Source organism: Podarcis vaucheri (assembly GCF_965113315.1).
Source record: "Podarcis vaucheri genome assembly, chromosome: 7".
Classification (NCBI taxonomy): Eukaryota; Metazoa; Chordata; class Lepidosauria; order Squamata; family Lacertidae; genus Podarcis; species Podarcis vaucheri.
This window is the reverse complement of record NC_138765.1, coordinates 11,668,698-11,692,841: the sequence shown is the minus strand read 5'-3', so window position 1 is coordinate 11,692,841 and position 24,144 is coordinate 11,668,698. Positions and strand designations below refer to the sequence as shown.

General features: G+C 47.8%; 2 protein-coding genes across 5 annotated transcripts in view; both read right to left on the bottom strand.

The window, feature by feature from the left end:
- CEACAM19 (CEA cell adhesion molecule 19) overlaps positions 1–5,275 on the bottom strand; it is a 16,427-nt gene extending 11,152 nt beyond the window's left edge. For 2 of the 4 annotated variants that reach the window (XM_082231325.1, XM_082231328.1), the window contains exons 1-3: positions 5,121–5,275; positions 3,711–4,018; positions 1,060–1,431 (exon numbers count right to left, since the gene is read on the bottom strand). In XM_082231325.1, coding sequence (XP_082087451.1) covers positions 1,060–1,431; positions 3,711–3,762 — 424 coding nt within the window. In that variant the 5' untranslated portion in view covers positions 3,763–4,018; positions 5,121–5,275. Of the gene's footprint in view, positions 1–1,059; positions 1,432–3,710; positions 4,019–4,989 lie in introns of all 4 variants that reach the window. The other 2 variants (XM_082231326.1, XM_082231327.1) reach the window with 2 other exon arrangements.
- A 13,787-nt stretch (positions 5,276–19,062) lies between these two features.
- On the bottom strand, positions 19,063–23,675 carry CEACAM16 (CEA cell adhesion molecule 16, tectorial membrane component). Its single transcript, XM_082233064.1, has 3 exons — positions 23,515–23,675; positions 20,332–20,685; positions 19,063–19,242 (listed from the first exon to the last, which is right to left on the bottom strand). The coding sequence occupies exons 1-3, from the start codon at positions 23,546–23,548 to the stop codon at positions 19,238–19,240; spliced, it is 393 nt and encodes a 130-aa protein (XP_082089190.1). The 5' UTR covers positions 23,549–23,675; the 3' UTR covers positions 19,063–19,237.
- Positions 23,676–24,144: the final 469 nt, after the last annotated feature.

Sequence of the window (24,144 nt, the reverse complement as noted above, 5' to 3'; positions counted from 1 at the left end):
CAAGTCTGGCAAACTCTGATCTAATCGATGCGCCAGTTTGGCATTGTGGCAATACTGAACTCTCCGGGTTTTCCGAAAGCAAACCTCTCCCGTCCCTTCCGGGAGATGCCATTGGGAATTGACCTTCTGCGCACACTGAAGATGTTCCTACCACTCAGCTACAGTCATTCGACGCCCCCGTTTGACAGTTGCGTACAAGGAAGAAGTGGGTGGTTATATAACGCTAATTGCGCTTTGAGTTGTGTTATGTAACAGGAGCAAGCAGCCCAGTATCTCCTCGTGCCATCTCCAGCATTCCCAAGTTATACATGCAAACAATAAACAGGAGATTCGGAAGGAACGTCCGGATGACACTTCTTTTTGCGGAAGAGAGAAGTCAAAATTCCTTCCTGTCCACAATTTTTAAAGACCCCAGAAGAGTATTCTGTTTGCAGAACACTTAAAAGAAAAAATAACAACAACTAAGTGTAAATACCGTATTTTTTGCTCTATAAGACTCACTTTTTCTCTCCTAAAAAGTAAGGGGAAATGTGTGTGCATCTTATGGAGCGAATGCAGGCTGCGCAGCTATCCCAGAAGCCAGAACAGCAAGAGGGATTGCTGCTTTCACTGCACAGTGATCCCTCTTGCTGTTCTGGCTTCTGAGATTCAGAATATTTTTTTTCTTGTTTTCCTCCTCCAAAAACTAGGTGCGTCTTATAGTCTGGTGCGTTTTATAGAGCGGAAAATACGCTAGATTAAAATGCAAATAGGATTTGAGTGGGGGGTGAACATTTTGTTTTCCTTTTGTGATAAGGTGAAGGTATAAACAGAAATTTTAGGGGGACCACGGAGGGAGGTGGAGGTCGTAGGTGGAAAGACTGGTTGCTCTATTTGAAATGTTGCAGAATTGTTTATCTGTTGGGGTTAATAAAAAAAAAGAGGATCTCTGAAGCTAAGCATTGGCAAATTCTCAATGACGGCCGGAATGGACATTTCCGTGCTGCAGCCCTGAGCCACGGAGACAGGAAACAGGGGGAGGCGATGAGATTGGGAGCGGGAGAGAGCCCAAACACTCACGTGCCAGCTGAAGCTCGATGGACCCTTTGAGAGAGCCTTTGGGCCGCATCAGAAGCATGACGGTGTAGACCTTGCTGTCATTGGGCTTGACCCTGGTGATGAGGAGGGACCCGTTGGGGAAGCCGAATTCCCTCCCCGTTTGTTGCACCCCGTTCCTCTGCGGGTTGCCGTTCCCAGGGAAGTAACTGAAGAGCCGGGTCGAGCCGTCCGTCGCCACACCTCGGTACCAATCGATCTGGCGGATGGTGCCCGTCACGTTGACCACAGAGAACGTGACGTTCTGACCCTCGACGGGGGTCTCCGGGATGGACACGACCGAGACGCTGCCAATGGTAGCTTGGCTCAGGGGAGCCCACAAGCCCACGAGGCAGGCTGCGTGAGAGGAGAGGGAGGGACGGTTAGGGTAGGTGGCCACAGGTACTCACAGCATCCTACATCAGCACCTGCATCCTACTGGTCTGAAAGTTGACACCCCCCCTCGCTCACCTGACTCAGCAGATGTCTACACCAGGCATGGCCAAACTTGGCCCGCCAGTTGTTTTGGGACTACAATTCCCATCATCCCTGATTGCCGGTCCTGCTAGCTAGGGATGGTGGGAGTTGTAGTCCCAAAACAGCTGGAGGGCCAAGTTTGGCCATGCCTGGTCTACACTAAGGTTCTAACTTTTTTTATGCTCCCATGGCTTAGTGAGATGAACTTTTGCCTAGAAGCAAAGGAACGAACGTTCATTTCTTTTGAGGAAAGGCCACCCCCAAAATCAATGAATCAGTTTTTGTGTAAGTAACTGTATAATAGGCATAGCATGTACAATGGACGCTCGGGTTGCGAACGTGATCCGTGCGGGATGCACATTTGCAACCCACAGTGTTCGCAACCTGCAGCAGTGCGTCTGCACATGCGCGGGTTGCGGTTCATCGCTTCTGTGCATGCACAAAGTGTGATTTTGTGCTTCTGCGCATGCACAACTGCCAAAACCCGGAAGCAACCCCTTCCGGTACTTCCGGGTTTCGGCGGTCCGCAACCCACAAAAACACAACTTGAAGCACCTGTAGCCCAAAGTATGACTGTATTATAATACAGGAGAAATAGAATCCAACTTTTACAGCGATTCCAACTTTTCATTTCCCTTTTCCAGCGTGTCTAAGCAAAAGTTCATTTTGCTACAGGAAATGGCTTGGGGGGGGGAGTCAAAAAGTTACCACCCTAGTCTACACACTACAGATTCAAACCAGCTCTGAACCCGTTCAGCTGCCAGCAGTTCCCAGTCCAGCAGGAACTCGCAGATGTGCAGAACCCTGACGCTAGGGGGGAGGTGTGTCACTCAGTGGCAGAGCAGCTGCTTTGAGTGCAGAAGGCCCCGGGACAATGAAAGTGGCCTTCAGGTGGAAACTCTTAGAGAGCTGCTGCCAGCCAGTGTAGGCAATACTAGTCTGGCGTGGCATAAGAAAGCTTCCTACGTTCTGCAGTTGCCAACTTCTCAGCCAGAAGTTTGGCCTACTGACCACAGTAAAATTAGGTCAGGATTTCGCCGTCGGGCACCCTTTAGGCGTTTTGGGTGGCTCCTATCAGCCCCAGGTAGGCAAAGTCTGAATTAGGTGGAATCGTAGAATTGGAAGGGACCTCCAGAGTCATTTAGTCTAACCCCCAGCAATACAGGTAATTCCAGGGATAATGGTTTTACAGGGTGTTTGGTGGGGGGGGGGCTCCTCATATATTTTCTTCACTTACTTCAAAAAGTGGTAAGCCTTGCTGAATCTGGAGAGGCCCTCCCACTAATTTTGCTGTGTGCCCCCAAATTCTGCCCAGATGGCACCATCGCCCATGAATCCACGTGCGCCAGCGATGAGGACTCATTGGCCAGCCGTACATTGCTGGACTCCACCCCGTTCAGCACTGACCGATTCCCTGCAAAACTCCCAAACTCTATAAATCAGAATTGCCAACTTTTTAAACTGACCCTGCTCTTCTGTCTTTAATGGCAGCTTAGCATGCAGAACTTAAAACAGGCAAAAGTGTCCCCTCCTTTTGTATCGCCTCCAAGCCAGGGAACAGAAGCACCCTCAACGTTCCACTTGTTAATAGAGCTGCCAGCTTCAGGATCCTTAAAAAAATTGTCTTTATGTTAGAATCATAAAACCGCAGAGTTGGAAGGGACCCTGAGGGTCATCTAGTCTGACCCCCTGCAATGCAGGGATCTCAGCTAAAGCATCCATGACAGATGGCCGTCCAACCTCTGTTTAAATATCTCCAAGGAAGGGGAGTCCACCACCTCCCGAGGGAGTCTGTTCCACTGTTGAATGCCTCTTCCTCCCAGAAACTTCTTCCTGCTGTTTAGTCAGAATCTCCTTGAAGTCACTGGTTCGAGTCTTACCCTCCGGAGCAGCTTGTTACAATAAATAGAATTAATATAAGAAACCTTTCAAAGTGTTGCCATAGATGTTCCCTTGGACAATAGTTTGATCTCGAACACTTGGCAGGTGACCACCCCCCGATCATTTTAATATGTTTCAAAAAAAATTTCCTTAAAAGCAGAAGAGCAGGCTGGGCCAGGTGTTTTCTGGTCAGTTGGCAACCCTACATACCAATCCCCTGCCCCCCAAAACAGCTGGCAGGCTTGTTCGCATTGCTTACTCCTTGGTCATCAACTCACCTGCTAGCAGGAATTCCCCAGGAAAGGGGACCCGGCTGATGAAACCCTGCATGGCGGTTCTTTGTTGGAAGTTGGCCGAAGTTCGCCAAATGACCCCTCCGAGCGAGAAGAAGACTTCTGAGGTTAAAACCGAGACTGGGCAATCATCTGGGCACCCGGGTTTCTTCCTTGTTCCATTCCACAGGGTGGTTTGTCCGCGTTGCTCTTGCAAGAGGGTGCTGATCCCAGTGGAATCCTATGCCAGTTACTGCTTCCTCCTCCTCCTTCTCCTCCTCCTGGTGCCCGTCTGCCCTCTTTGGGGTGCGAGCCTGTGAGATGGGGGGGGTGGGGAGGCGGGAGCAACAACATCACCCAAGGCCAGCGTCAAAGGCGCTCAAGCCTGACTCACTGCCTGCCAGGAATGTCCTGGGATATTAAAATTTCGACTGAGCCAACCAGCAGGCCAGGTGTGCTGGCTCTGTGCCATGGCCGGCGTGGGCGAGTTGTGGGGTGAGCTACAAGCCTCCCCTCTCTGGGACCCGACTTCAGAGGGCCCCCCCTCCCAGGAATCCTAGCACCCCATGGTTAGGTGGCAGTGCAGTAGAACGGTTAGGGTACCAAACGAGGGCCGGCGGTACCACCTCCGGCGTTCAAATCCCACAGCTGAACCATGAATATCGCTGGGTGACCTTTGGCCTCTCACTGCCTCCCAGCCAAACATACTTCACAGGCTTGTTGTGAAGATGGAACAGAAAGCGAGGGAGAAGGAGGTATGCTGCTTTGAGCTCTTCGGGAGGAAGGTGGGATAGAAATGCAACAATGGCAACAGTACTCTAAACCTCTAAAGCAGAGTGGGGGGGGGGTCTGATTTTTTTGCAAAAGGAGGAGAAGAAAGGGTAGAACGGGGCAGATTAATACTCCCAACTGATGGTGTTTGAGGAAATTATTATTATTTTTAATCAATACCCCGTCTATCTGGCTGTGTTTCCCCAGCCACTCTGGGCAGCACCCAGCAGAATATTAAAAACACGATAAAACATCAAACATTAAAAACTTCCCTAAACAGGGTTGCCTTCAGACATCTTCTGGAAAATCTGGGTGATCCTTGTTTTAGCCATGACATTGATTTATATGCTCCCCCCAGACCATCTTCCCTTGACCCCCCCCCAAAAAAAAACAGGGCCCAGATACAGGAATCCTGCCCACAGCCATCCCTGGGTGGACTCGAACCACCAACCTTCTGGTTAACAGCCAGACACACTGACCCATTGGGCCACAGGCTCTACATATAATTACTGGCTTCCAGATTCAGCAGGGCTTCCTTCTGAGTTGCGCAGTGCCTGGGATCGGGTTATAACAGCGCTGCACAAACCATTCACCCCTTCTGGCCACTTACGTGGAAAAACAGAGAGAATTCTGCTTTTCTCTCACCTTCCGCCGAGGACGACAAAGAGACAAGATCTGGAAGGGATCTTTCTGCCTCCGTCTTCCCTGCCTTCCTCTCCCCTTGTGCTTCTCACCCACACATTCCCAGTCCTAACCCGACCCGACTAGTTAGACGGCAGGGTGACAGAGAGATGGGGAAGGTGGGGCTGGCTGCAGGCATTTGGGCACAGGGAGGTGGAGGGAGTGGGGTGCCTTCCGAGACAGGCAAGGTGTAATTATCTGTTGCACACAGAATCCCCATCGCCAGCCCAAGCTGCACCGGTTGGATGTCTGCCTGCCGCACAAAGTTTGCTTGTTGAGAAAACGGGAGAGATACATCCCGCAATTCCCCTCACGGAGCTACAATTCATAGTGTTAACAGAGAAATCTGAGGGCTCCCTTGGACAAAAAACAAGGACACCAGGCAGGAATGCCAGAGCAAAACAGCTTGGTCTTTGTTGAAGGCTGTCACGACAGGACTGCCACCTGCCACAAGGTGGAACAAGATGGAAGCCCCGAACAAAAGAACCCCCAAACTTTTATTAGCTGCTAATCACCACGTTACACACACACGCCCAACTACATCACGGTTACATCATGAAAGGGGAGGTCTGGTGGCAGTAATCTGAGCATCCTGGACCCTGCCCCATGGTTCCCCTTGCCCTCCACCAAACACCCATCAAGTGTAACAAAAGAGATATTTACATTTCCCTATTTCCCAGCCAAGTTAATCACACCCTTTTGTCTTCATCTGGGTTTGTTATTTCTGGAATGGCTACCTGTCAGGCACTCAGGTATCAGGATGCCAGGAATTATCACTCAGGCAGAGGGGCTGCTGAGTAGCTGAGCTCACATGTCTATATGAATTTCTGAAGTTTTCCCAGTGAGCCAGTACATTTATCAGTGAATTGTTACATTTGGTGTCGTGCAGAAAAGGCCCTATGAATAGATGGGAAGAAACTGTGATGAAGTGTTTTGTGGGGACAAATCACAAAAGTCGCAAAAGCGATTGTGCTGATTTTGGTAGTGGGCTGCATGTGCATGATATCTGCTGGAGGGGCAACCGCGCCCCCCCCCCAACCTATACATAAATTCCTGCAATAATAGAGTAGCTTAACAACCAATCTTTCTTCCCAGGGAACTCTGGGAATTCTAGCACTGTGATGGGAATCTTCTTTAAACAGTCATGGCTTCCCCCCCAAAGAATTCTGGGAGCTGTGGTTGGTGAGAGTTGCTAAGAATTCTGGGAGTTAAGAGTTGCAGGAGGCCCCTATTCTCTTCCCACAGCCACAATTCTCAGAGTTTCCTGGGAAGAGGGATTCCCCCGCCCCGTACTTAAAAAAAAAGTGCTGCAAACAGCACTGTGGTGCTGGGAACTTGCGTGAATGAGTCACCCAGAGGTTATCCATTGGCAGAGGCGTCTCTGTGCTAGTTAGTCTGGGTTCCTTGGGTGGCGGTTGTGTGCCTTGCCGCCTGTGCCGCCTGACCCAGAACAAAGCAGAGAGATGCCAAGTTATACACGTAGGCAGTGGTGGCCGAACTGAACTTTGCACTTGCTCAGAGAGATCCTTGTTTATTCTCAGGGCCAAACGAGATATGATTTCCCATGCTTTCTCACGTCTGATGTGTTGGGTTTGCTAAGGGTGCAGAGAGTTGTCAGGAGACCCCATTCCCCCTCAAACAGCTACAATTCAGTGTGGTTCAGCTATCAATCTCCCTCCCTGCGAAGCTCTGGGAATTATAGTTCTGGGGGGAGAATAAGAGGTCTTCTAACAACTCTCAGGGCCGGGGAAAGAATTGCCGCTGTGCCCAGGCAGAGATGGCGCCAATTTTTCAGGCAAGATGGCTCCTGTTTTCAGTGAGATCTTGCTCCAAATGGATGTGATCTTGCCCAAAACTGGCGCCACCGGCAGCAGTGCTTCTCCATTACTGAAAGAGGCGGCAGGGCAGCTGCAGGCATGACACTGACCGCCTGAGGCGATGTTTCACCTTACCTAATGACTGGGCATACTCTGTTCAGCACCCTTAACAAACTTCCGCTCCCAGAATCCTTTGGGTGAAGCTGTGGCTGTTTAAAGTGGCACAATACACATACACTCCAACATTTCTCTGATGGAAATAGGGACATCCTATTCAACAACAACAACTTTACTATTTATACCCCACCCATCTGACTGGCTTCCAACATATATAAAACATAATAAAACAGTAAACAGTAAAACAAAAACAAAAACAAACCTTCCCGATACAGGGCTGTGTTCAGATGGCTCAGGGGTCGGATAAGTCCATACCCTCCAAAATTTCTCCGAAGAAAACAGGCGCATCCTAAGGAAAAGCTGGACAACTGATGAAATGTGTGCAGCTTGCAGATTTAACATATAGAATAAGAGAACAAGAAGAATGTACGTTTAAAGAAGACTGGGAAATGTTTACTGAATATATGGGGAGAAACTGTGTTTATTTAAAAATGCTGGTAGCATTAAGATGAATTCAGCAGCATAAATAAGTTTTGATGGATGTAACAATGGATTACTGGATGGTTTTACTGAGTGGTTTGCAGGGAAGTAATTGATTTAAGGTTCTTTAAATATTTTGAAATGTAAAATAGAATATATAATAAAAATTATATTAAAAAGGGGGCGACATTCCAGGATCAAATCAGAAACCGGGACAGCTTCTGTAAATTGGGGATGTCCCTAGAAAATAGACACACTTGGAGGGCCTGAAACAATCCCTTAAATGTATACTACAGTTGGGTGAGGATAAGACCACTTTAACGCCATGTCTGGTTTGGTCCTCCCTTCAGATGTTCCGGGTCTGGGCCTCGCCACTGAAGCCGGCTTCCACAACTTGGCATTAAAGCGCACACAAGGCCAGGTCAACCCTCACATCTCCTGCCTTGTTCCTCTTTAAGGAGGAACAGAGTTCAGAGGAACCTCAAAGGTCAAGGCATCCAACCCGCTATCAATGCAGAAAATCTGGTGCTACAGCCTCCCTCGTAGGTGGAAGGCGAGTCCACCCTCTTCCAAGGCCAACTCTACCACTATTAAACAACCTGGAGCATCAGGAAGTTTGCAGAGAGGCGCCTTACACTGAGTCAGTCCACTGCTCCTTCTAGTCCATAGACTCATAGAGTTGGAAGGTACCCAAGAATCATCTATTCCAACCCCCTGCAATGCAGGAATCTCAGCTAAAGCATCCATGACAGACGGCCATCCAACCTCTGCTTAAGGACCTCCAAGGAAGGAGAATCCACAACCTCCAGTGGGGGACTGTTCCACTGTCAAACAGCTCTTACCATCAGAAAGTTCTTCCTGATGTTTAGTCAGAATCTTCTTTCTTTTAACTTGAAGCCATTGGTTTGGGTCCTACCCTCCAGAGCAGGAGAAAACAAGCTTGCTCTGTCTTCCAAAAGGACGCTTTAGATATTTGAAGATGGCTATCATATCTCTTCTCAAGTCTCCTCTTCTCCAGGCTAAACACACCCAACTCCCTCAACCGTTCCTCATCAGGCTTGGTTTCCAGACCCCTGATCATCTTGGTTGCCCTCCTCTGCCCACCTTCCAGCTTGCCAACATCCTTCTTAAATTGTGGTGCCCAGAATTACACACAGTATTCCAAGTGTGGTCTGACCAAGGCAGAATAGAGTGGTACTCTGATCTCCCTATATTTCTGGACACTATATTTCTGTTGATCCGGCCTGGAAGAGTGTTAGCTTTTTTTGCTGCTGCATCACCCTGTTGACTCATGTTCAGCTTATGGTCCACCAAGACCCCTAGATCCTTTTCGCATGTACTGCTAGTAAGCCAGGTGTCCCCCATCTTATATTTGTGCAGCTGGTTCTTCCTGCCTAAGTGCAGAAACTTGCAATTGTCCCTATTGAAATTCATTTTGTTCGCTTGCGCCCAGCTCTCCAATCCGTTAAGGCCATTTTGAATTCTGCTTCTGTCTTCTGCGACCTTAGCTACCCCTCCCAGTTTGGTGTCACCTGCAGATTTGATGAGCATCCCCTCAATTCCTTCACCCGAGTCATTTACAAAGACATTGAACAGCAACGGGCCCAACAGTTCAATACTATCTACACTACCTACCGGGAGATGTGAGGGATCTTCTGTGGCAGATTCTCTAGCATTGCGCTACGGCAGGGGTCAGCAACCTTTTTCAGCAGCGGGATGGTCCACCGTCCCTCAGACCATGTGGTGGGCCGGACTATATTTTTTTTTGGGGGGGGATGAATAAATTCCTATGCCCCACAAATAACCCAGAGATGCATTTTAAATAAAAGGGCACATTCTACTCATGTAAAAACATGCTGATTCCTGGACTGTCCGCGGGCTGGATTGAGAAGGCAATCCAGCCCCTGGGCCTTAGTTTGCCTACCCCTGCGCTACGGCCTGGGCCGGCCTACACATGGGGCAGTGTGAGGCGACTGGCTCAGGCGGCAGCATTCACAGGAGCAGCACAACTGGCTTCCAAGGAATGCAAGACCCACGGCTGATGTTGCCGTGATGGCAACGATAGCTGCTTCATGCTCCTTGGAGCCTCTTGGTGAATAGGAGGTGCTGCTGTGGTGTAGAGCCAGTGTGGTGTAGTGGTTAAGAGCAATAGTCTCGTAATCTGGTGAACCGGGTTCGCATCTCTGCTCCTCCACATGCAGCTGCTGGGTGACCTTGGGCCAGTCACACTTCTATGAAGTCTCTCAGCCCCACTCACATCACAGAGTGTTTGTTGTGGGGGAGGAAGGGAAAGGAGAATGTTAGCCGCTTTGAGACTCCTTAGGGTAGTGATAAAGCGAGATATCAAATCCAAACTCCTCCTCCTCTTCTTCTTCTTCTTCTTCTTCTTCTTCTTCTTCTTCTTCTTCTTCTGGTCTCCTCTCACCCTTGTTTCCGAATTCAATCTCTATTCCCTCTTGTTCCTGATGCAAATCTTCACTCACCCCTTCATCCCTGGCTGGGGGGGGGCGCCATTTTTTGGTACGCCTCAGGCACTACAATGTCTCGAGCCAGTTCCTGCTCAAACACTCCTTCCTCAAACACTCTGGTAATGTGAAGCCATCGCTCTGAAGCAACAGGAAAATATTTGCTCTATCATATAATTGACAGCCCATCAGATATTTGGAGATGGCTATCGTGCCTCCTAACCGTCGCTTCTCCGGGCTAAACATAGGAAACTTTTTTCCTCAAAGGGACAATATCTCCCGTCCCCTCTCCCTCCTGGGGTTCCTCTGGGCAACCTCAGCATTGAGCTTGTGTCCTGATTTGCTTGCACAAGGGCTACACGGAGGTTAGACTGTGTCTGGTCATTAATTGAGCATTCTCTCCTGTTTGTTTCTGGGGGCAATTATACAACAATGAGCATTCGTCCTGCATTCGTTCCTGATTTGCTTATGGGCAGAAGTGTAGCTGTTTGGAGTTGCTCGGGGCGTGGGAGGGTCTATTTCCATTTTCGCAACGGGGTCCCTATCTCCAACGTCCCAGAGACACCCAATCAGCATGAAAAGGGGAATTTCTGGCCACGGGGAAGAAGCCTTTGCATCGAATCGGTGTGAAAAGAAGTGCGTTGGCCAGTGAGGATCGGCTCCTAGAGTCACTCTGCAGAAGGCTCATGGAAACAACACGGGGGGGGGGATTTGATTTGCAGGCTCTACAACTAAGCATTCAGGAACACGCAGGAGACTTTATAAACTTAGAAAGGGAGAGTGGCTGTGCGTATCACAAAGGTGCCCTGAGCATCTCTGAAAGGCCTCAGAAAAAGGAATTCCAGCATGCTCTTATCAAAGCCACTGTTACACGACGGGCGAGGCCATAAGCATGCAGACAAACAAAGCAACTGTTATAAGACAGGGAAGGCCGTAGCAGGCAGACAAACAAAGAATGAGTAAATTAAGAAGTGTTAACCTTCAAAAGGAGAAACATGGAATGTTAGAGCCTGATTGGATAAGAATGTAAAGTCTGTTTTTTTGTGTAGTCTATAAAAAGTGGGTGCACCTTGACTGGGGTGTGCAGATTGCGAGCGCATCACTCTGTACCATCGTTCTGCATATGCATTTCAAATAAATCCTGTTGAATCCTGCAAGGTTGGTTGCCACTTCGTGTGAATCTGTGCTCAGGGGACCCAATAGCAGATAAGGAGCAGGTCCATCAATACTACTGCTTCCAGAGTACTTGCAGATTTTCCCCTTGGTGGTTCCTTCATCCCAGGCTTTGCACGCATTCCGCCCTCAATTTCCCAACTGCAAAATCTCCATTTGAAAGAGGATTTTGGTATATGGCCTCCTTATTTACTTCTTATAAGCTGTTTCCTTTATGAATAATTATTAAGATTTTTCTAATTATAACTGAAATATCCACAAAGTCTCCTGCAGACATTAATCAAAACAAGATACAGGATAAAGGAAGTCTTTTATTTGGTTGTTTGTATTGTTGTATGTTATGCTCATTGTATGTTATGTTCACATTTAATGGGGGTGGATTTCTGTATTGGGGGTGGGGGTTTATGTTGTGTTGTAAATAAAATTTCCAATTAAAAAATGAAAAAGGGGGGGAGGAGAAAGAGGATTTTGAATGCTGGGAGCGGTAGTTGACCCCTCACAAAGCTACAATTCCCACAACCCTTAAAAAAAAAAAACCCTACAATGTTTAAAAGGCAAATATGCCAGGGAAGTGAACCTAGGCTGCCAGTCAAGCCATTCATGACCGCATCTGGCAAAGGCATCTGGTATAGGAGGAGCTAGCAAACCCACAAAGGAGGCGCTTGCAGGTTTCGTGAATTAATGAGGCCGTTGGCTGGCCTTTGTCTCAGAAAACGCACCGGGAATGTGCAAGGAGGTCACACCCACCTCCAAGCGTTGGTCACCCAAAAAACCAGTTTGACTGGGGCCGAAACCAGTTTGGCTTGGCTTGCTGAGGAATGCTTGAGAAAGAGGAACTATTGATGGATTCTGCTATGTTCAGATCTGATATGGATTTGGGGGGTTGGGAGGGCAGTGCTGCTTTGAGATGGATGCTGCTGTTATATCTCTGGGGAAGGGGCACATCACGAGAGACAGTATCTATGCGCCACGTCTGGCCAAGGGGCCAAAAGAGGCGCCATCTCCCCCTCTGCTTTATTGCAGAAATATTGGCTCATAATACCTGATTTCCCCAGATTCTTCCCAGCACCAAATCTTTCAGCAGACCTCTTCCAGAGAGCTGTTTCAATGCAGCTGTTCTGTTTTCAAGTCTCCCTTTTCCCTCTCCTTGGGAGTAGGTCGCAAACCCCAGGGATGCTCCGTTCCTACCAGAGCTGCCTCAGTGAGGAACGCTTCCCCTGTTGAACTTCTGCCTTGCAGGGGAAGGGTTGAAATGCACAGGTGATCTGTTTGATAAACCATCCTAAGCATTATTGGAAGGAATCAGCGCTTGTTAGCTAAAAGATACATAATGTACTGTGATCTTTCCTGCCACCTACTGGCTAGGACAGGAACATTAAGTGAGAAATGAAATACAGTGGTACCTCGGTACTACGTTCCGGAGGTCCGCTCTTAACCTGAAACTGTTCTTAACCTGAAGCACCACTTTAGCTAATGGGGCCTCCCGCTGCTGCTGCACCACCAGAGCACGATTTCGGTTCTCATCCTGAAGGAAAGTTCTTAACCCGAGGTACTATTTCTGGGTTAATGGAGTCTGTAACCTGAAGCGTATGTAACCTGAAGCGTATGTAACCCAAGGCACCACTGTAACAGTAGTATAGTGGACGCTCAAGTTGCAAACGTGATTCGTGCGGGATGTACGTTCGCAACCTGCAGCATTCGCAACCTGCAGCAGCGCGTCTACGCGCACACAGGTTGTGATTCGGTGCTTCTGCGCATGCGCAAAGCGCGATTTAGCACTTCTGCACATGCACAACTACCAAAACCCGGAAGTAACCCGTTCTGGTACGTCCGGGTTTTGGCGGGTGCATAACCCGAAAAAATGCAACCTGAAGCAGCTGTAACCCGAAGTATGACTGTACCTTGGTTTATGAACTTAATCCGTTCCAGAAGTCCGTTCTTAAACCAAAGCGTTCTTAAACCAAGGCATACTTTCCCATAGCAGCGGGGGACTCAATTTACAAATGGAACACACTCAACATGTTCTGCTTCCAAGGCAAAGTTCACTAACCAAAACACCTCCTTCCGAGTTTGCAGCGTTCTTAATCCAAGTTGTTCATAAACTAAGCTGTTCTTAAACCAAGGTATGCAGAATTAGCTCTAAAGAAAGAGGTTTCGGGATGCTTATGGCAAACAAATTTTGTTCTTACTATAGGTTTTTAGTTGTTTTACTGATTTTGATCTCTTATTTTTAACCCTAGCTCACATGTTGCTCTCAGGGGGGTCACAAACGACCCCACTGCTGTTTGTGCTTGCTGAAATCCCATAATTTTTTATACCACAAATGTTCTAGATCACGGGTGTCAAACACAAGGCCCGCGGGCCGAATCCGGCCCGCCAGACCTCATCATGTGGCCCGTGTAGCCGCCACCGGCCGCCAGCCTTCACTTTTACTCTCGCTTTTTTTTTGACACAAGAAAGCCGCCTCTTCAGCGCATGCGTGGCAGCCTACAAGCCAGAGAACGGCTGCTCCCTCCTCGTCACTCTCGCTCGCTCTCCGGCGGTCCGAGGGTCGACTCTGCCTTCACCGCAGCTGACCCGCCTCCGCCTGTCCCCCTCGGTGGCGAGCGAAGCAGAAGGTGAGGAAAACTCCGCTCATACCAAGCGCGATCCTCCCCGCAGCAGATGCCTCTTGCAGCCGCCTCTTCCGTTTGAAAACTTTTATTGATCTTAGTTGTTGGCCCTTCGCGACAAGGCAGATGAGAGAGAGAGGAGGCGGGGGGGTGGGGGGAGGAAGAGAAGGAATCCTTTTTTCTTGAAAGCCACCAGGAACTCCCGAGATGAAAAGAATGTGTTGTTTTCACTCCCGTCTCTTTTCTCCCCACCGAGTAAATTACACGCGTCTTCAAAGGTCTAAGTGCAATAAGCCTTTTGTTGTGGTTTTGTTTTTCTTCTTCCCCTTTAAATGTCTCTTGTTCTCCCTCCCCTTGAATGAAAAAAAATTAAAAATTAAATAAGAAGAAATGCGATCTTGGTTGATTGAGTTGTTTATTTCCCTCTTTTTATCCTCCCTCTTTTTATCCTCCTTACATTATTACAAAAAAACAGCAATAATTGAATGCAGTGACAATAATTTATGATAATAAAGAGTGGACACATACTCCTACAGATACAACCGGCCCTTTGAGGGTGACCAAACTGCTGATGCGGCCCCCGATGAATTTGAGTTTGACACCCCTGTTCTAGATTCTTTTTTGTCCTGCTTTTGTTGTGCCTGAGGCCCTCTGGACAGCAGTAATGTTGGGCTGTTGCAACTCTCCTGCATGTCCAAAACCTGTGTGCTCCCTGATCACCATCCCAAGAGGGTTAGCATCCAAGAATCGTAGTTGGAATGGACCCCAAGGGTCATCTAGTCCAACCCCTCTCCAAGAAAGGAGAGTCCACTGTTGGCATTTCTATTCCACCTTAAGGAACAGGCATGAGATTTTTGCATGTCACATGTCTGTTTACACTCCAGCACAGTATGCTGGGAACTTCCATTTGTGTTTAGCTTTAGCTTTTGCTTTTGAGATGCGGGTGGCGCTGTGGGTTAAACCACAGAGCCTAGGACTTGCCAATCAGAAGGTCGGCGGTTCGATTCCCCAAGACAGGGTGAGCTCCTGTTGCTCGGTCCCAGCTCCTGCCAACCTAGCAGTTCGAAAGCACGTCAAAGTGCAAGTAGATAAATAGGTACCGCTCCGGTGGGAAGGTAAACGGCATTTCCATGTGCTGCTCTGGTTTGCCAGAAGTGGCTTAGTCATGCTGACCACATGACCTGGAAGCTGTACGCCGGTTCCCTTGGCCAATAAAGCGAGATGAGCGCCGCAACCACAGAGTCGGCCACGACTGGACCTAATGGTCAGGGGTCCCTTTACCCTTTCCCTTTTACTGAGACGACATGAGAGAGAGATGACACGTTTCTTTCTTCTGATTTATGTTTAATAGATTTGTAGCTGTAGCATGACTTCACACGTCTCATGCCTACTTCTGTATGCGCAGTACACTCTGCTAATAGTGTGCCCAGGCTTTTGAAGTTAGGGTCGCTGATTTACATCGGTGCACGGGCCGATGAATGGAGACGGCACAGCTGGGGTTACCAGCTGGCCGCAAGGCCCTCTGCATGTCGGCAGGTAACTTGTTCCACTGCTGAACAACTCTTACTATCAGGAAGTTCTTCCTGATGTTTAATCAAGAATCTCCTTTCTTGTAATTTGAATCAATCAGTTCTACCCTCTGGAACAGCAGAGAACAAGCTTCCTCCATCTTCCACATGGCAGCCTTTCAGATATCATATCTCCTCTCAGTCTCCTCTTCTCCAAGCTTGATCATCTTCGGATCTGTTCCTGACCGGACGGATACTAGAATCAGCAAGGGATACCCACACGACCTGAAGGTGCTGCTGTGCAATGCCAGGTCAATGATTCATAAGACCACTGCCATCCATTACTTGATCATGGGTGGAGGACTTGACCTGGCATGGGTAACAGAGACTTGGTTGGATGAAGCAGATGGGCCTGTCCTTGCCGCTGCTTGTCCACCAGGTTTCTCTTACGCACAGCAACCCAGGCCTTGTGGGCGGGGAGGGGGGGTTGCAGTGATTTTTAGGAAGTCATTCGTTTGCACCAGCCGCCCTATTGGGAAGACCCAGTACTCTGAGTGCACGTTCTGGAAGTTGGGCAATAGGGGCAGTACAGGATTCCTTTTGGTGTACTGACCTCCCCGCTGCACCAAGGATTCCCTGCCCGGGCTGCTTCAGGTCATGGCGGATGTTCTCCTGGAGACACCTAGCTTGGTTGTCCTGGGGGATTTTAACATCCATGCCGACAAGACCTTACAAGGGGCCGCTTCAATTTTTTTGCTGCTGCATCACCCTGTTGACTCATGTTCAGCTTGAGGTCCACCAAGACCCCTAGATCCTTTTCGCATGTACTGCTAGTAAGCCAGCCGTCCCCCATCTTATATTTGTGCAGCTGGTTCTTCCTGCCTAAGTGCAGAACCTTGCATTTGTCCCTATTGAAATTCATTTTGTTCTCTTGCACCTAGTTCTCCAATCTGTTAAGGCCATTTTGAATTCTGATTCTGTGTTCTGCGACCTTAGCTACCCCTCCCAGTTTGGTGTCACCTGCAAATTTGATGAGCATCCCCTCAATTCCTTCACCCGAGTCATTTACAGTGGTGCCCCGCAAGACGAATCCCTCGCAAGACGAAAAACTCGCTAGACGAAAGGGTTTTTCGGTTTTGCGTTGCTTCGCTAGACGAATTTCCCTATGGGCTTGCTTCGCAAGACGAAAACGTCTTGCGCTTTTTTTTAAAAGCCGCTTGAAGAGGCGCAGTTGCGACGGACCGTGCTTCGCAAGACAAGAAACATCGCAAGACGAAAAGACTCGCGGAACGAATTCTTTTCGTCTTGCGAGGCACCACTGTACAAAGACGTTGAACAACGCCAAGTCCATTACAGAGCCCTGCTTGTCACTTTTTTCCAGGATGATGAAGAACCATTCATGAGCACTCTATGGGTTCAACCAGCTACAAATCCATCGAACAGTTACTTTGTCCAGCCCACATTTTACTAGCTTCTCTGCAAGAATATCAGGGGGAAATTCGTCAAAAGCCTCAGTGAAATTTCACAAGGGACTCTGCCGAAAACCTTTCTGAAACTTTTTGCTGGAGTCAATACGTGCCAATGTTAGTCTCATGAGAAATGACTCACTGGCGATCTGTAGGCTTCCTGAGTCATGACTCGACTTTCGGAGGAAGAGTTTGTTGTCTCTGCCCAACTTTTTTTTTTACAGGAGGTGACAATTACCGTATTTTTCACTCTATAAGACACACTTTTCCCCTCCTAAAAAGTAAGGGGGAATAGGTGTGCGTCTTATGGAGCGAATGCAGGCGGGAGGCTCTACTCAGCGCTCCCTTTAAAGAGCCATGTGGAGCATGTGGGGGAAAGCCCCCAAGAGCCGCAAACATGCTCCATGCACTCTTTAAAGGGTGCGCGGCTCTAGAGGAAGCCTTCCTCCCGCTGCCTGGAAAAAGCTTCGCATGGCTATCCCAGAATGTGCAGAGATCCCTCTTGCTGTCCTGGCTTATGGGATAGCCGCGCGAAACCTCTTGAGGGCAGGGGGAGCGTTTATCCCGCTGCCCTGAAGAGGCTTTGCACGGCTATCCCAGAAGCCAGATCCCTCTTGCTGTTCTGGCTTTTGGGATTCGGAATTTTTTTTTCTTGTTTTCCTCCTCCAAAAACTAGCTGCGTCTTATGGTCTGGTGCGTCTTATAGAGCGAAAAATACGGTAAGCTTTGCTGGTAACAGGCAATTTGTGCGCTGAGCTTGGCATTAAGTTTAGGGAATTTGCTCATTTAAAATAAAGATGAGTGCCAGGTTCAGGACAGCTCTGAATTTGCGGGATCTCTTCTTTTATCAATATATGCCAACTGCACTGATGCCATGATCTACAGCAATAAACCATAGACACAGTTCAGATGTGCACCCATTCCAGGGACGCGGACTTAGAAAAAATATTGGGGGGGCCCGGGAAAGCTCATGAATAATAAATAAGCTCATGAATATGCAAATAAAGTGGCTCCGGCCCTAAATAGGGCAAGCCACGCCCCCCAGCCAGCCGATTGGCTGGCTGGGAGGTGTGGCCAGTCGGGATTCCCCTGTTCTCGCGGGATTTCCGGCAGTGCCTCCGATTAGGACGCGCGGCTGGCTGGCTGGCGAAGGAGCAGGTGAGGAGGAGGCGGGGGACGGTGGCGGCGCTCTGCTGGAAGGACGCCCGCCCGAGATTATTGGGGGGGCTGAGCCCCCCAAAAAAAATTTTTGAGGGGGCTCGAGCCCCCTCAAGCCCCATGGAGTCGGCGCCTATGACCCATTCTCTGGTTCACCAGATGCGGCTTAGTCATGCTGGCCACATGACCCAGAAGCTATACGCCGGCTCCCTCGGCCAATCAAGCGAGATGAGCGCCGCAACCCCAGAGTCGGCCATGACTGGACCTAATGGTCAGGGGTCCCTTTACCTTTTTACCTGGGCATCTAGAATGCTGGTGTGTTGTTTAGTTTATTGCTGCTTTTCATTTTTTGAATGTTTTGTCTGTTTTCACTCATAATTTTATTGATTTGTCCTTTTCATAAACTGCTTTGAGGTTGTTTGCAATCAAGCAGTGCATATATTTTATGAAATAAAAAAAAATAAGATAAACAACAGAACCCAGTAAAAAGAAAAAAAAAGAAAAACCAGGCAAACGTGACTGTCCCTTAGTTCAATGGGGCGGGGAGGGAAATCTGTCTGATCCTCTTGGGCTTCCTTGTTCTGCGAGTCCTTTTGAACTGAATCAGTGCAGGGGAAATCCCCTGCTCCATTGTGCTGGTAAATATTTACATTCCTTTTCCTCTCTCCACCCCGCCCCTCCTGCAAGAGGCCAAATCAACTCTGGAAATCTCCAGAAAAGCCCCCGCTGTGTCAGGGCCAACAGATTGTCACGGGGCAGAGGAAGCTGAGTAAGGTTTTTTGGCCCTGTTGGAACAGTACCCAATTCCTGAGACAATGGGAAGGTTCCCTCACCCCCTCCTTCCTTGCAGAGAAAACATTTGGTCAGTTTGGGAGTCAAAATGGTTTCAGGAAGGTCTCCCTGGGGGGGTCCCTGTTTTCCCATCCCTGATAGACAACCTTGCACACCAGGAATGAACTACCTCTGGCCCTGTCAATGTTGACTCCAGCTTCCATCAGTCGAGCTGCCATCTGACAGGCCAGAGGGTCTTCATCCTGGCCACAGATTCCCTGGTTCAAACACAGCGTTCCAAACACGGCACGCACCTAACACAAATTCATCTCCAGGCTGTTTTGAATTGCCAGTGCGGATATTTTATTCAGGTGTTCTCCTTTAGTGGAAGGCAAGAGGAAATCAGAGAGAAGAAAGGGAAGGGGAACCAAAGGAGAAATTCATTCATCTCAAGGGCCAATTCCTTCATCCTTAGAGCAAAAGCTGTTGGTCCGTGGGAGAGGATCCAGAGTCATCAGTCTGCAACAAACAGGGAGAGAGTCAGCTCAAGGGTGGGGAGAAAATTGCCTCTCGCAGAGTTTCCAACTTCACTGACTTCCCTTGAGTTGCCAACTTTTCTACTGGGCCTGGTATAATTTGCGCAACCTCTTGGTTTTTGCAGATCAAGCTGATGCTAGAGGCGAAAGAGCAGCTGCTGTCTCATCAGTTGGCAACCCCCTCATGGCAACCACTCATTGTTGCCTATTCTTGCTCCTGTGCCAGAGGTAGCAACATAATCCACAGGCAAACTATTTTTGTGGTGCACACACCCACCCTTTTACCAACCAGATAACCAGATAATAATAAGAATACTTTTTTAAAAAACCATATAACCAGATACTGTATCTACATTGCAAGCTGCTTTTTGAGACACAGGAACAAGGCCAGTGTTATGTACTGAGTTGAATAGGATCCAAACTGCAGCAGTCTGATTGGTCCTAGAACAATAGGATTCAGAATGCAGCAGTCTGATTGGTCCTAGAACAAGGCAGCAGTATGATTGGTTGGCAGGAACCACCCAATCCTGCTCCAGATAGAAGTGAATCCACAACCTGATTGGTTGACAGTAGAATTCCGGAATTAGCCAATCATATGCAGCCCATTGTGTAAATAATGTATATAAAGCAGATACTGTGAGGGGACTTTCATTCATTCCTCCTCACCACTATGAGCTGAATAAAGAGCATGAAATCACTTTGCGACTCTGAGTATATTTCAGCCAGTCAAACGCTTGGCAAAATGCCCCAGATGGGCAGGATATAAATTTAAAAATTATTATTATTATTATTATTATTATTATTATTATTATTATTACTACTACTACTATACCCTGTTACCTCATCCTTCCAGTCTTTTCCCTCTGACCACTCAGCCCTCTGTCCCACTACCACTCCCCGGGCTCAGAGCCTTCTTCCCTGGGGGGGGGGTCCCCAGCTGGTTCCCCCCACCATTCCGCTGCTTTCAAACAGTCCACGACATCGGTTAAACTCTGAATCACTGCAGATCCTTCAGGCTGCTTCCAGCCTCCCCCCACCCCATAATAGTCTCATTTCCCCTTTATGTACTCACTGGAAACTTGCAGCCTTGTCAGAGCATCTTCCCATCTTTGACCTGAACGTCTCCCGTGCAAGGCAATAAAATAGTACTCCCCAGCGTCGGACGACTGCACGCCTTGGATGACGAGGGCGCAGTCTCTCCCCAGGCTGTGGCGGTCCGTGGAGCCCCCACCCTTTGAGACCACCCTTCCGGCCTCAATCTGGAAGATCATTTGACCCTTGTCGAATCTGCTACCCCGGAACCAAAAGCAGATGGTGGGGTCCCTTATGCCCTGCACAGAGAGGGTGACCGTTTGTCCTACGCGTGGGGCCGATGGGGTGGGGGCAATCTGGATGGCATCGGCCAGCTGGAGACAGGAGACTAAGGCTGCAAGAACAAGAGGGTTAATTAGTGAAGAAATTCATTAAGAAGATGTACATTTATTCATGTACGCCACAACGGCAGCAAGAATACTCCTGGCCCAAAGATGGAAACAGCAGAACTGCCCACACCGGAGGACTGGCGGATAAAGATGGTAGAATTTGTGGAGTTGGCAAAGTTGACGGGGGAAATCAGGAATCGACCCGATGAAAGATTTCTAAAGAACTGTAGCAAATTTATTTATTATTTGAAAGAAAACTGTACTTATTTGAAAAGGTTTGTAGTCTTAACATGAAATGTTTAGTAATGTGAAATTAAGGTGCTAATTTACAAACGAGAGAGTGATTTTTAAACGCTGATATAATGTAAAGAAGTGACTAGGGAAATGTGGTAGATATGTTAATGTTATAGGGAAGCCAGAAAGAGGGAGGGAAGGAGGTCAGTGCTCCCTAGGAGCAAATAATATAAGTTGTAAATATGTGTATTGAATTGAAATGAAACATGGAAAACTCAATAAAAATTATGATGGAGGGGGAAAGGCTGCAAGAGAAGAACCAAGAAGAAAGGTTATAAGAAGATTTCAGGAAGTGTAATAACGGCAGCAAGAATATTATTGGCACAAAAATGGAAGCAAGAAGGGTTACCGACGACAGAAGAATGGCAAATGAAATTAATGGGCTATGCAGAATTAGATAAATTAACAGGAAGGATTCGAAATCTGTGGGATCAGAGATTCTTAGAAGACTGGAGTAAATATCTGAACTATTTGAAAATCAATTGTAATAAACAGATTACGCTAGCAGGACTGCAAGAAGTTCTGTGAGGACGGCTATTTGCAATATTGCAAGAAAGACTAGGGTGAGAATTATTAGTTAAGATAATTAAAAGTAACAGAGAAATTCAGAAATGCAGAACAAGTGATAAAGAATGGAAAAGTTGTTGACGGAAGTCTGAAATATTGTATAAGAAGTTATGTTAAATGATTGTTGGAAATGATATGTTCAAAAAACCAATAAAAATGTATTTTAAAAAAGAGGAAGATTTCGGGAAGTTCCGGGTGATGATTTAATTTATATACCGCTTATGTGCCGACAAGGCTTCTAAGCAGTTTACAGGTGTAAAACTGACAAAACATAAAACAATTCCATCAAAAATATTTTTTTAAAAAATCCACAATCAAAACGAATAGCAAACAAGTCCATACATCACAGCAATTAAAAGAGCTCAAACAGAATTGTAAACTGTCATGCTTGGAGATGCTCGCTGGAGACGCTTGCTGTCTAAACAGGGGCGTATTGAGGAGCCGGCAGAATGCCAATACTGATTGGGCCCTCTCGTATTTCAGCAGGGAAATTGTTCCGCCACATCGGTGGAAATTCCCGCTTCTTCATTACCACAAGCCGATAAACATTACCCCACCCAAGCTTCCTTCTTTCGCCCCTAACGTTGGCAGCTGCCTTTGGACAATAGCCGGATCGCCAGGGATTTGCAGAGGGAGCTTTTCGGAATCCAGAGAAAAGACATCAATTCTAGATCCAGCTGCAAAAGGCGTGTGCTGGTTCGAATGCTAACACAACATGCTGGCTAATAACTGTTAGTAATTTACTGTTAGTAAATGCAACAGCAGCTACATTATCCAGTGAGCACTGATCCATTAGTATGATCTTCACTAGTATGTACCGGTATATTTCATTGATAATTATTCACTGATGAAGACTTTTTTCCAAAACAGTTGAACTATTCCGGATGCACTGTCCTTTTGAGACTTTTGTGAGACGTCTTCCTTTGAGAGACGGTTTGGCATTCCTCACTATTCATTGTTTGTTTGAATCTTTGTTTGACTCTTATACATATAACAACTTGCAGTTACTTGTATATTTTGTGAGATGTGTTGTATGATATATACATCATTTTGAAGTGGCTTATTCCTATATTTTGAATGAAATCATACCGATTATATATTTACTAACAGTTATTAGCCAGCGTGTTGTGTTTGCATTTTGTCACATTTTGCAACAAAGGGGCTTGTTCTTGTTCTGGTGGGAATGATGGCAACATTATTCCCGCCCTGAGCTCAGGATAGGGCAGATGCTTGTGATCCTATGCTCCAAATTAGGAGCATTTCAGACCCCGAGATTTCAGGGTCCAGACCTGAGATCTAGGGGCAGCCCCTGGTGGTACAAGGGTAGACCCCCAGTAATTTCACAAGGGGAGGCCCCTGGAGACGGAGGTTAATTGGGAGAGGGGAGCAGAGGGGAGCAGACCCTGTAGACTGCTTAGGCCAGGGGTCAGCAAACTTTTTCAGCAAGGGGCCGGTCCACTATCCCTCAGACCTTGTGGGGGGCCGGACTATACTTTGAAAAAATAAATACAATGAATTCCTATGCCCCACAAATAACTTTAAATCAAAGCACACATTCTACGGATGTAAAAACACCAGGCAGGCCCCACAAATAACCCAGAGATGCATTTTAAATAAAAGGACACATTCTACTCATGTAAAAACACGCTGATTCCCGGACCGTCTGTGGGCCGGATTTAGAAGGCGATTGGGCCTTAGTTTGCCTTTTAGGCTATGTTTTGCAGTCTGTTCCTGCTGGGCTGAAGCTTGCAAGCTTCGTGCACAATCTTCTTAATGATCTTTATTTTATTTTATTGTAAGGGACTTTCGCCCACCTGGAGATTCCTCACTTGCCACCTGGAGGAATCCACACAAACCTGGAAGCTTCAGGTCAGAACTGGAGGTCTGGTGACTCTATCCGTCTCTCATTACAAAGCTCAGGAACCCTGGTCTCTTTTCCACCCTCCACCCCGGGGGCCCTTCCCACCTCTTACCTGCCAGGGTCAGAGCCCTGAGCAGAACAGCCATGATGCCTGGGTTGCCTTCTCTGTGGTGAAAATGCCTTCCACCAGGCCGGGGGGCTTATATATTGTGCAGAGGAGGAATTTCCCCAGTGCGGGGGGACATTGCCCAAGAGAAAGGAGGATGGAATGAAAAGTTAGGCAAGAGAGAGAGAGAGAGAGAGAGAGAGAGAGAGAGGAGAGAACTGGACGTTCTTTCAAAGGAAACTATTTCCCCATAGCGGAAAGTGCAAACTGGTCACCTACTCGGCTACTCTTCTGTTCAACACCTAATTTGGCTCTTTTGAGAAATAAGCCGTTTGTCTCAGGCAGGGCAAAGCTATCAAATCCCCACTTTCCCCCAACGGAATATGCAAACCGGATTGCAGCCGCCTTTCGAAACGCACCCTTCTCTGAATTTTGCAATGCCATTTTTCATGCCAGGTCGTATGTGCAGAAACGAACTTGCTAGGGTAAAGCATGCATACAAATGCATACACTGCTGGAAAAATAACATACAAAAATGCATCATGCAGGAGGTGGGGAACCTCTTTGCAAAATTGTGTGCATTGGGCAGGATTGCATGCAGAATGTTCAGGAAAATTGACGCTGTCTTCTCATGAG